The sequence below is a fragment of the Phacochoerus africanus genome, chromosome 8, assembly GCF_016906955.1.
Source record: "Phacochoerus africanus isolate WHEZ1 chromosome 8, ROS_Pafr_v1, whole genome shotgun sequence".
Lineage (NCBI taxonomy): Eukaryota > Metazoa > Chordata > Mammalia > Artiodactyla > Suidae > Phacochoerus > Phacochoerus africanus.
The window spans coordinates 22,871,122-22,884,573 of NC_062551.1; the positions used below are offsets into that span (position 1 = coordinate 22,871,122).

Genomic DNA, 13,452 nt, shown 5'->3' on the forward strand with positions numbered 1-13,452 from the left:
AAGATAGGGAAGGCATTTTGTCTTACTTTCTCCGAAACACAACTCTGTCACTTGCAAAACGGAGACAGAAACCCATCTCTCTATGCTATGGTTTAGAAACACAATGTTATTTTCCTTTTGTTGTTGCTGTTATTATTATTACTATCACTGTGGACTCTGGAATAGGGAGGTACATTAATAAACATCCCTTCCTTCCGCATTGGCCCCAGAACCTTTCTATGTCAACATCTAATCGAGAACTAAATCTGGGCGTGAGTTTATCACAGTCTCAAGGCTCATTTTTGCGCATATCCAGAATAGCACTGTGTTGGCTAGACACTTAAGGCATAGTATGAGACTTGGAGATGACATGAATTTGAGTCTTAAGTGAGTCTCAACAACAACAATCACGTCTGAGTCTCAAGTGGTGATCTTCCCACCACAGAAACAGAAGGAAGACTGGCTGGAAACCAACCTGGATTCCCTACCTGGTACATCACCCAACTTCCCAATGAGTAGTGGTGAGCTATTTTCTTTCTCTTTATTAATTTGTTCCTTCATTTTTTCTTTCCCACCCTCCCCCTTCTTAACATCCTATCTAAACTACTTATTGAAAGAACTTAGGTGCCAAACACTCTGCTAGGCATAGAGATATAAAATGAACAAATCAGACAAGCCCCATTCTTTCATGAAATAGATATTCTAGCATGAAAACTGACTTAAAAAATAAAAACAAATCAACATGCAAGATAATTAATGATTATGAGCTCAAAGATGATAAACAGAACACATGGCATATCTTTCCTACAGTCTTCAGTTTATACCTAAAACAAGAGGAGGATTTCTCCCTGAGACAGAGAGCTCCACATGGCATGGCAAAAGGAAATGATTCCCTAAAGTTGGAAAGTAGCAAGCAAGAGGGAAGCAGCACTTCTCTGTTGCAAAGTCCAGAGTCTGTTCTTAGTATTCTCGTGAGGATAAAACAAGAGGCAACAATGCATTCTTGTCTCCTATGTTCTGGTTTCCTTTTCCTTATTGAAAATATTCTAGCACCAAGGACTTCCTGACACCGGTCAGTGAGCAATGTTCCTTACAAAGATCATGCCACTAAATGATTCTCCAGATACCAGCCCCATGTTGTAAAATTCAGCTCAGGTCTGACACTCTCTACCCAGAGACAGCACCCAGGTACACAGGTTAAATGTTCGGTGCTACACCACTACCCTCCCCTCACACTTCAGATATCAGGTCAGTCGCAAGCCCAGGCTGTCGCCTATGCTGAACAAGTGACTAAAAATTAGAGGTTCTCCTTGACCCCCCTCTTGGACTCCAGAATCCAGTTGCAAGTCTAGAATGTCACCTGTTTTTCTGGCCCACCGGAAATTCCCAAGCCCCTCTCTTTGACTTTAATCAATTTGCTAAAGTGGTTAACAGAACTCAGAGAAACATTTTATTTACTAGATTACCAGTTTATTGTAAAAGGATATAACTCAGGAATGGCCAGATGGCAGAGATGCATGGACAAAGTATGGAGAAAGGCCACCAAGACTTCATGCTTTGTCCAGGTACCACTCTCTCCAGATCTCCATGTGTTCACCAATCCAGAAGCTCCCCAAACCCCACCCTTTTCGGGTTTTATGGAGGCTTCATTAACTGGCAGGATGGATGAAATCATGGGCTTTGGGCAAATGATTCAAACTCTAGCCCACTCCCCTCCCTTCCCCAGAGGTCAGAGGGTGGAACTGAAAGTTTAAACCCTTTAATCGCAAGTTAGTTCCCTTAGCAACCAGCCATGATGACAGTTGCAAAAGTCACTTGATTAATGTAATAAAAGACACCTTTATCACTCTCACCTCTTAAGAAATTCTAAGCTCTGTGCCAGAAACTGGGACAAAGGCCAAACATACATTTCTTATTATTAATCACAATATCCAAACAGCCTTTTTCTTTCAATAAATGTAACTATTAGAACTTCTACTAGCAATTTTTGGTGAATTCTGTGCATATGCTAGTTTTGTGTATTACTCTTTTAAGTAAACATCACATTCTTAACGTGCTCCCTTTTGTTTTTGCCACATGTTGTGGCATCCACAGAGGCCCTCTACCTGGATTTCTCCTCAAGAAAGAACTCACCAGGAAGTTCCTGTTGTGGCTCAGTGGAAACAAACCCAACTAGGATCCATGAGGATGGAGTTCAATCCCTGGCCCCACTCAGTGGGTTAAGGATCTGTTGTTGCCATGAGCTGTGGTGTAGGTCACAGAGGCAGCTCAGATCTGGTGTTTCTGTGGCTGTGGAGTACTGATTCGACTCCTAGCCTGGGAACTTCCATAAGCCGCAGGTGTGGCCCTAAAAAGCAAAAAACAAAACAAAACAAAACAAACTTGCCAAAGAGTGCAATCAGCTGACACGCTCCAGCTGAGGCATCTTTAGGATCAGTTTTAAAATTCAAGTGAAGGCCCTACTCTTCCCAGGCACATCCCAGCCAATGACTGCACATGGCAGGTGATAATAAAGCCTGGTCATCTTTGTGCATCATGGGAGTCTTTTTAAGATAATTTTCTTTTTGTCTTTTTGTCCTTTTTAGGGCCACAGCCACAGCATATGGCAGTTCCCAGGGTAAGGATCCAGTTGGAGCTGTAGCTGTTGGTCTATGCCAGAGCCATAGCAACTCGGGATCTGAGCTGTGTCTGTGACCTATACCACAGCTCACTGCAATGCTGGATCCTTAACCCACTGAGCGAGGCCAGGGATGGAGCCCGCAACCTCATGGTTCCTAGTCGGATTCATTAACCACTGAGCCATGATGGGAACTCCAAGAGAAATTTTTATTCCTGTTTCGCCTGTGGGGTTTTGACAGGTTGCTGTCAAGTCTGCACTGCCTTATCCTAATCCCTCTCCTCCAGACTTGCTTGGGTATCAGATCTTCATCTTTGCAGTATGGTGGGCTTCCCTGCCTAATTTTCTTCATCTCTGATAAGGAGAGAATGTTCGTGTCCCTCCCCAGATTCATATGTTAAAACGAAACCCCCTGTGATGGTACTTGGAGGTGGGGGCTTTGAAAGGTAATTAGGTCATGAGGTGAAGCCCTCATAAATAGTATTAACGTTCATATAAAAAGAGACCAGAGAGTTAGCTTGCTCTTTTTACAGGAAGATAGGAGAAATCGGCCTCTGTCACCCAGAAGAGGGTCTTCCCCAGAACCCAACCATGCCAGCACCCTGAAGACATCCACCCTCCAGAACTCTGAGAAATAAATTGCTGATTCTTATAAGCCACCCAGTTTATGGCATTTTTGTTACTGCCGCTGAAACTAAGACAGTGCTTCTTCTATCTTTCACAATCTTAACCCCCCAATAAGCTACGCGTTCTCCTTACTCCACCTCAAAGTCAACTTCCTAAAGGACACAAATGATACACATCTTTTGGTCACCAGAAAGGGTATTTTCTTTCCCTTTGCTTACAAAAAATAAAAATAAATAAAAAATATTTAAACGCTTAATGGCCTTTGTACATTGTTCCTATATTTTCTAATGTAAAATATTAAAAAATATTCCTAGTTTCTGTGTTTATACCCTCCTCCACTGCATGTATACACACACTCACACATTCATACCAACCTCAGTCTTTTTTTAATAGAACAAAGGCCTTAGAGATAGATACATTTGGACTATCTAGGAACAACTAACACTGCTTTCATTTGAACATATTCAAGTGTAATTATATAAGCATTTACACAATAATGTTTATATTTCATTCATACCTATTGATGTTTTATCTAAAGAACTTATGCTGATTGTATTGATTATTAAATTTAGCCTCTCTTTCTGCATCACATCTGCTTTATTTAAAAATCTCATGTTGGAGTTCCCGTCGTGGCGCAGTGGTTAACGAATTCGACTAGGAACCATGAGGTTGCAGGTTCGGTCCCTGCCCTTGCTCAGTGGGTTAAGGATCCGGCGTTGCCCTGAGCTGTGGTGTAGGTTGCAGACGCGGCTCGGATCCCGCGTTGCTGTGGCTCTGGTGTAGGCTGGTGGCTACAGCTCTGATTGGACCCCTAGCCTGGGAACCTCCATATGCCATGGGAGTGGCCCAAGAAATAGCAAAAAAAAAAAAAAAAAAAAGACAAAAAAGACAAAAAAAAAAACCTCATGTTCACTCAAATAATATTTATTAAGCAACTATTAGGTACGTTCTTCAATATCATTTCCTTCCAGTACATTTTCCACAACAGTACCAGCATAAACTTTCTAAAATAAAAATCAGATTATTTTATATCTGTCAAATTGGAAATAAAAGCTAAAATGAATGTGTTGAGATAAATTTTCATTATGCTAAATAAAAATGTAAATATTAAATGTTGCTGACAACATTTAATTAAGCAAAAGGCAATATATGTCAATGAGATTTAAAATTACCCAAATCTTCTAACTTAGTATGGGACTTTTATTATTTACACTTCATGGTAAGTTATCTTAAGATATAAATTATTTAAGTAACATCAGCATGCTTCCTTGTATTTATGTCGAAAGAAACAAAATCTGCCTTCCAAAATGGATTGTGAGATGCTTGCAGGCTGAGATTAGCCTTTCTGAATTTGTCTCTTTATATTTAATTTAGTACATGGCATATAGTGAATGTTGAATGGACAGCCGCTGAATTAATATCCATTGCTGATCCAAAGGCACAAACTTCCAATTATAAAGTAAGTCCTGGGGATATAATGTTTAGCATGGTGTCTACAGTTAATAATACTGTGGCATGTATTTAAAAGTTACCAACCGAGTAGATTGTAAAAAGTTATTATCATAAGAAAAAAAAATTGTTAACTACGTAAGGTGATGGATGTTAACTAGACTTACTGAGATAATTATTCCACAATATATTTGTATTATCCAATCTTTATGTTATAAACCTGAAACTAATATAATGTCATGTACCAATTATATCTCAATATATTACACTGTAAATGGTGAACCAAAAGATTCAAGTCAACCAACAAACAGCCAAGGAGCAAAGGCAGGAGCTGCTCAACTTCACTTTAGCAGTGAATACATTTCTGTTTCTGCAGAAGCCATTCTACCCTAATTATTGCCTTTGAAAAGTGAAGTTCAAAGGTATCTGACAGAGGCTTTGAAATTAAGGACCTGGGTGTGAGTCAACTCTGGTCCTAACTCTCACTGGAACTTTGGCCAAGGAATAAGACATCTTTAGACTTTTTCTTTTCCCTTAAACTGCAGAACTGACTTACCTTCTCTGCCACTTCCTCAGGGCCTACAAAGGGCACAAATGAGAGGAAGTTTATGACAGACTTCTCTCATCACTGAGGAAGAACACATAATTATGCCCCTTAATTAATGTATTTTACAAGAGTTCTTTCCTATTTTCAAATCTAAATTCAATTTTAAGCCATGACCTATTTATGTATAAATGTACTTTTCCTCCCTTTTAAATGCATGAGGATTTTACTCTTTGAATTAAAAAAAAAAAAGCCAAGAGGCTTTAAATTTTTTATTTAATTAATAATTGACCTAATGGTAAGACATGGAAATTCATCTCAATTTTGCTGAAAACTCATGAATCAAAGAAACAATATATGTATGTGCCTGCATATTGAATTTTTCTATTTGGAAATCTGCAGACAAAACCACCAGATACAGGGGAATAGTACACACAAAAGATGGTGTTATTTATAACAATTTTAAAACGGGCTACCAAAAACCCCGAAGATTATAAGAAGTCTGGCAAGATGGCTTTACTTTCCTACCACATTGTTAATGTTAAAAAATAAAAGACCTGTTCTCATTGACAAAAACTGTTATTCCATGGAGTTATTTTCCAAATCGGTAAAAAGTGGATTTTTTTGTTGTTGTTTCACTTTTTAGATAATGTATTTCCTATTTGTTAAAATCCGATCACTCGACTCAGGATATTGGCTAGTTTTAATATTGGCAAAAATAATCACTTTCTTCATAAGAGTTCTAGTGGGTAGTTATCAATATCCTGTCTTACAAATGAGGTATCAAATAGCCAATGGGATGACATCTATGCATAGAATGATCATTGCAAGTTGCATACTGCATGTTTAATATTTATTGCTTCATCTGATCTTCCTTGTAAGACTATGAAGAAGGTTCCAAACCCACTGGATATATGTGGAACTGAAACTTAGAATGATTTATAAATGTTACCAAGCAACAAGCAGCACATAAGTAACTGTATTCATTCTTAAATCTGATGTTTAAGTTGGCCTGATGTATAAAGGCATTTTCCCCCAGGGGGGTGAAAAATGGTGCCAAGCTATCTGTTAACAAGATGATATTCTACAAAAGATCTGCAATTCATTTTAATATGTATCAAAATGATTGTCAGGCTTGCCATGAGCCTCACATTGCATGGAATGACTCATTCAAATATTATTGATCTAGGCAGGGAAGTACTTCACCATAACATTTCATAATCCAAATCCCCAAAAAAAGGCATTTCCCTAAGGCAATGACATGGTAAACAGAATTCAAAATTTAGGCCACAAACCTGTTTCAGGCTCAATGGAAAAATAAGGCTGTCCTTCCAAGATACTATAAACCAACTTTGCACTGTTTCCATAAACTGGGTCATCAGCATCGGTGGCTGTTACATTAGTGACAGATGTACCTAAAAAAAGAAAAAGAAAAAGAAAAAGAAAAGGAAGAGAGAGAAAATAATAATTAACACATTATCCTTTGCCAAGACCTAAATTTTGTCAAGCATGTTATACAGAAATCCATGTATGGGAATAAGGAGGAAAAGTAATCTCTTTAAAAATATGGAGATAAACTGTTCTATCACAACCTCAACAATATACAAGTCTTTTAAAAGAAAGAGTATTGCTAACTTGGAGTACTATGTAAAGATAGCCCCTTTAGAACCCATATTATTGAAGAGTCCTTTGTAGTTTCCATTTTAAAGATACCTATCAGATTCATGTGAGCTTAGAGAATATGAAAAGGAAACACATCAAAGAAATATGAAACATAAGGTTAATAACATGATAGATATAACGTAGCATTTAAGTTTTGCAAAAGCACAACTGAATGTACCTAGAAAACCTGACTGCTGAAAAAAAAAGCTGCTGTACAGAAATATCAAAGGAATATTTGATCCCATCTTATCTAATTCCTCAGAATATAAAATTATATTGGAACTACCCATTAATCAGCATGTTTAGATCATTGGGCCTGTGGATAATAGCATCAAAACCGTTTTTTCCCCCAGATTAGTTTTCTATTTTTATTCGCTCGATCATTTTGCAAATGAGCACATTCAGCCTGCCTCATAGAAAGTACATGTATATAAACTATATAACATAATCTATTATGTCTATGCGTATATACACTTTGTATATATTGTGTATATATGTATTTGTGTGTGTGTGCATGTGTATACATGCACAAATACATGCAAGAACAATCTATACTCAAAAAGCTTGCACTTAAATGGTGGGAGAGAAGAGGGGGAGAGGGACCAATATACCTAGAAAGTCACCTGAAGGCAATAGCATCACATTTGCATCCCCCATTTAGTTCAGCCCAAACTGGATATGGTGGGGAATAGCTTTCTGAGAGGCACAGCATTTGAGTGGAAATTACAAAAGACAGGTAGCGTTTAAACAGGAGAAGAAGGGCAGGGAAGGAGTTCTAAGCAAAAAGTCAAGCATCTGTAAAAGCAAAGTACTAGAGACTAGGGAATTCTGGGAATTGCTGAACGTGGGGAGACACTGGGGAAGTCTGGTGTGGTAACAAGAATCACGTTCTATGAGGGCAGGGTCAAGGTCTTCCTCATTTAGTAAGTGACATATAATAACTATCAAACATGTATTTGCTAATGGGATGAAAGGATAAATGAATACATTCTCTGATGGTTGAATGAGGAAGAATAGGTAAATATCACAAATGAGTTTCCTAGAAATGCATTCTAAGATAAAAATTCTTGAATTTTTACTGAGGAATCTCTTTGATTGATTACTGTGGGGAAGTAAAAAGGACAAGGAGATTGCAAAGAAGGGTCAGGTGGACTGTGATGCGGTTACAACAAAGACCTCAGTGGACTCCTCTCTAGACCTGGGATGTGACAGAAGAACCATCCAGGGCTTTCTACGCCAGCACTGACCAGTTACTAGCTGTGGGAAGCCTGTCCTGAGGATGGAGGCTTGGCCTTGGTCCAGGCAGCTCTCTTCAGCCGAGGGATCATCAGCCCTGAGCTGTCGATTCTGAACACTCCCAGCAGCTAAGGGAAGAGTGTTTTAAACCTAAAGAGACTTGAAAGTGGATCTAAGAAGCATTTCTCTTTGCCAAAACAAAGTAGAACTTTTGCAACATCTTGCCCATCAAAATCTTTGGGAAGTATTTCTATTACAGTCACTGGATAGGACAGTGTAACAGTGGTATCTGTCGAGGCTTCTATCACACTGTAAAAGTGGAATTTTTACTCAGAATGATGATTCAGAAGTCCTACAAAAATCTACAGTAAGAAATTAAAAAAACATACTTGGAGTGTTGGTTGTGTAATACATTCCACCAGACGCTGGGAACAATATCCAAAAAAATAAATAAATAAAGACTCACTTTCACAAGTAGCTCATCAACTAGCAGGTGAAATGAGCACATAAAAGTACAATATTTGCAGTTATTTGAATATTGAGTGGGATGGAGAAGAACTGGAGGAAAAACATTCCAGGTGAGAGGAGTATAGTAAAATAGAAGTGACTAGATTTTTCTAGGAGGAGAGATGACTGTGAAAGTCAATCATTAAAGCTGAGGTTGGTGACGCAAGCTGAGAACAAAATACAACAGGCATGCGAATGTCAAGATGGGGTGGGGGTGGGATACTGGCTTCCTTCTGTAGGAAAGAGAGAAGATACTTCAGGTAAAGACCAACACTATGTTGGCAGCCCCTCCACTAGTGCTCCCAGATTCAACTGGAGGCAGAAGTATAGAAAATGAGGAGATCAGACAAATTATGAGGTTTATAGCAATAGTCCAGTTACGAGGTGATAAAATGCTGACACTAAGTAAAGACAATAAGTGTAGATTTCAATGCTGATTTTCTTGTTTCAGTCCCTGCACTAAGTTTATATGAAACAATCACCTGAAGGTACGCTGAGTAAGTGGTACATGAGAACTATTTTTGAAACTTTTCTCTAAGTCTAAAATTAGTTCAGGAGTTCCCATTGTGGCTCAGGGGGTTAAGAACCCAACTAGTATCCATGAGGATGCAGGTTCCATCCCTGGTCTCGCTCAGTGGGTTAAGGATCCAGTGTTGCTGCAAGCTGTGGTGTAGGTTGCAGATGCGGCTCAGATCTGGTGTTGCTGTGGCTGTGGAGGAGGCTGGCAGCTGTAGCTCCTAGCCTGGGAACTTCTATATGCTGCAGGTGTGGCCCTAAAAAAATAGATAAAAATAAAATTAGTTCAGAAGAAGTTTTAAAAAATGAATCGTGGAGTTCCTGCCATGGCACAGTAGGTTAAGAATTCTGACTGCAGCAGCTCAGGTCTCTGCAGAAGTGAGGGTTCAATCCCTGACCTGGTGCAGTGGGTTAAGGATCCAGCATTGCTGCAGCTGTAAGTGAGAGTCAATCCCTGGCCCGGGGACTTCCATATGCCATGGGTATAGCCATAAAATTAAAACAAAAAACAAAAATGAAACACACACACACACACACAAAGACTCAAGAGTTACTGAAAGAACTGTGTTCAGAGACTGATCCAGAAAGGGTAAATTCTTCCATGCAGAAGACCATGCAGTAATTTTTTATTTTCCTTTGTTTTGTTTGTTGTGTATTTACCTTGGTTTTTTGTTGGTTTAGAAGAAATGTTTTTCTCCTGTTATGAAGTAACACATTATCAGAAAAATAAAGTCAAGCGCTCTACACTATCACGGTAGGTTAAAGATCAAGAGCATTCCATACCAGTCTCTGTTTAGGCTAGAAAAAGAGAAATGAATGGAGTAAAAAAACTTTCAGAGTCAATAAAATTATCTTCTAGTGGGGGGCTCAAATTAGAAATGCCTTAATGCACAGAGAAAATAAAGACATAAGGCTCGACACTGACATGAACAGAGTCCCTGTGAATATATTGTGGGATGGGTGTACTCGGGCACAGCAGTGTTAAGAGTTTCACAGATGGAATAGTTCCATGTGGAATGTTCTGAGACAAGGACCTCTGTTTCTTTGGACAAATCATTTACCTTGTCTTAGCCTTGGATTCCACATCTACAGTGAATATTAGAGTTACCGGGAGGATCAAGCAAGATAATATATGTAGGGGTTAGTACAGAAATGAACATGTGCAAAGCCTGTGAGCACCAACTCTGCTTACGTATGAGAATCTAGCTTTGAAAAATATTTAGACCCCTGGGGTTCCTTTCAGGTCCATGGGGTGGCAATTAATGGCAGAGTACTTTCCAGCCTTCCCAGGCAATTCTGATGTAAAGCCACAGTTCAGAACAAATGGAGTGGGCACCAGACTTTTCAAAATTGAACTTCCCCCCTCCTCCAGAGAAGCAGTAATTTCTATCCTGATTACTTGGAAGAACTCTTGCTCAGATTGTGTATAAAATGAAGAATTTTTCAACCATTCTTACTGTATACAGAGCCATGAAGATTATTTCTTGTTAAACAGAAGTTGGAGATAACTCCTTGGGTAGTTCCCGTTACAAAACAGATGAAGATCATATTATTTCTATTGGTTAATACACACTGATATTATAATTATTACTACTATTTGCTTTTTAGGGCTGCACCTGTGACATATGGAAGGTCCCAGGTGAGGGTCAAATCAGAACTGTAGCTGCCAGCCTAGACCACAGCCACAGCAACGCCCGATCCAAACGGCGCCTGTGACCTACACTGCAGCTAATGGCAATGCTGGATCCTTAACCCACTGAGCTGGGCCAGGGATCAAATCTGTGTCCTCACAGATGCTAGTTGGGTTTGTTACTGCTGAGCCACAATGGGAACTCCATAAATGGATATTATCTTATTATGAGAAGTCATTGTCACATTACCGAACACTGAGGCAAGAGTAGGGGACCAGATTTCCATCGTTCACATACTCCAAGATTCAGGGTTTTTTCATATGCAAAAACAGTAATTTTTATTTCTCAAACCTTAAAGTTTTATGTGAGGGTCAAATGAGACAACAGTAAGTATGGAGTAATGGCTGAGAAGATAAATTTGGAATCAAGCTGTCTTGAACCAGAACATTTGTTTTATATTCCTTTCTCAACTTTTACTAGTTCTCTGTTCTTGGCCAAGTAACAAAATTTCTCTAATCTCAGGTCCTTTAATATGTAAAAAAAAGGGAAGGTGATAGTAATTGTTATATACCAGGCTTCTTGAGATAATTAACTATAATAACTTATGCAAAAGGTATAAAAGATTTATTTGCACAGTATTTCTGAGAGCTTATTATCACTATTATTACATGTACATTTTGTGTGTGTACATGAGAGATTGAATAATAAACTAGTCTTTTACAATTTTAAGTGGTGATGGATGTTATAATTTATAACTAAGTATAATATCATCTAGTCTTTTTAAATTTTTACATGCAGTGGAATAATATTTCCAGGTTTTTAATTTTTTTTTCTTTTTATATGGAAGTTCCTGGGCTAGGGGTCCAATCTAAGCTGCAGCTGCCTGTCTACACCACAACCACAGCCACACCAGATCCCAGCCGCATCTGTGACCTACACCACAGCTTATGGTAATACCAGATTCTTAACCCACTGAGTGAGGCCAGGGATTGAACGCACATCCTTACAGAGACAACTTCATGTCCTTAACTGACTAAGACACAATGGGAACTCTTAAGTCATTTTAATAGCAGCTTATTTCCTCACATTTGGAAGGGGAAACACATTCCCAAATGTAACAATATGTCTACATCCTTAATAAGAAAGTGACTTTGAAAAGAACACACTCACAGGCACACAATCTCACATTTTCCCATACAATTAATTTCATGTCAATTTCCTCTGTGGACTAAAATTGCTGTAGGCTCAAAAATACCATGTGTTTGAATATAGAAAGCACAAGACCAGGCACTGAACAAGTTTCTCAATGTTAACGGAATGAATAGTGCCCACATTTGAATGCCATTATCTCCCAGTCCATGCAAATCCCCCACGCTTGCCAAAATGAACCACTGGGCTAGAAACTGTAACAAGCTTTTACCACAACCTCATCCAGGATATTTCTGCCTGACGTCTGGCTTCCCAGGAAATCCACACCCTTCAACTTCAGACACCTGGAAATGAAAAGGCAGCACTACTTTCCGTCAAGGATGATATTTCTCCTAATAGTGATTCAAGACTGCTGATACACCTGTACACTGGAATAGATGTGTGTGGAGGTTTTGTGGATGCATTTGTCAAGTGATTACCCAGAGGGGGAAAAATGGATGCTTTGAGGTTAATCTTGCTGCAGAAAAGATTTCTAGTCAAGCTGCGGTGTAGGCTTCTCCATGGAAATGCATGCAGAATGCAGACCACAGAGACAAATTGAAAAGTGTAAACCTTGCAGGATAATGTTTCTTCAAAGCGGCGAGTGTTGGTGTGTGATAAATAGGACCCTGAGTAATACCCAGGAAATATAACAACAGGATTCTCTGTTTGTGTTTTCATTTGGAACTGTTTTTGTCCCTTTGTCGAGGATACAAGAGACTCATTTAGATAGTGACTATAAATTTGACACTGTGCCATTTCTCCAAGAAAGCCCCTATTATAATCCAACTTGATGCTGATCCTAATTATAATAATATAGCTGTTGTATTTCCAGCTGTTGTCAACAAATATGATCCCTGTCACCACAATTCATCCTGCTAGTATCAAGTCAAGTGTGAATACATCAATTCCAAGGTGAATTCTGCCTTTAACAAACCCATTTTTCTGCATTTAGCTTCTTGGTAAAGTGCGATTTGCCACAGTTCTGCTTGGATTTTAATTAACAGAGGGGTCCCAGTATCATTTGCCTCTTGCCATACCTGAAAATTTCCTCCCTTCAGCAGCAGAACCCACATATCTCCCTCTATAATGACAGCAAACACTACAAGCAAAATTAACCATCAAAAATTTTACACTGTCAGGTTAGAGGTTCCAGTTTGCTGACAAACTAAGATGAAAGGCCTTCGGGAAAAATAAGATGTTGGGGTTTGAGTAGTGCAGCTCTGTTAGCTAGGCTCTACTTTTTTATGAGCAAGTCAGCACACCAATTCTGCACATTATTCAGAAAGAAAAATGCTGGTGCTGACACCCGGAGCAGAAAAACAAAGATTTGGTGCAGCGTGAAAATGTGCATGCTGGAAAAGCTAAAACTCTTATGATGAGAAGAACACAAACCCCATTTGCAAAGACTCATTTGCAATATATTTTCAGAGAATAAGCATTTCAATAGCAGGTAGGAAAACAAAGCAGCGGAACCTTTGCAATAGCTGAAATTC

At 38.9% G+C, this 13,452-nt stretch overlaps 1 protein-coding gene across 1 annotated transcript in view; it reads right to left on the bottom strand.

Moving 5' to 3' along the window:
• CDH8 (cadherin 8) overlaps positions 1-13,452 on the bottom strand; it is a 239,341-nt gene that overhangs the window by 184,441 nt on the left and 41,448 nt on the right. The window contains exon 3 of the mRNA XM_047791312.1: positions 6,512-6,631. Coding sequence (XP_047647268.1) covers positions 6,512-6,631 — 120 coding nt within the window. The remainder of the gene's footprint in view (positions 1-6,511; positions 6,632-13,452) is intronic.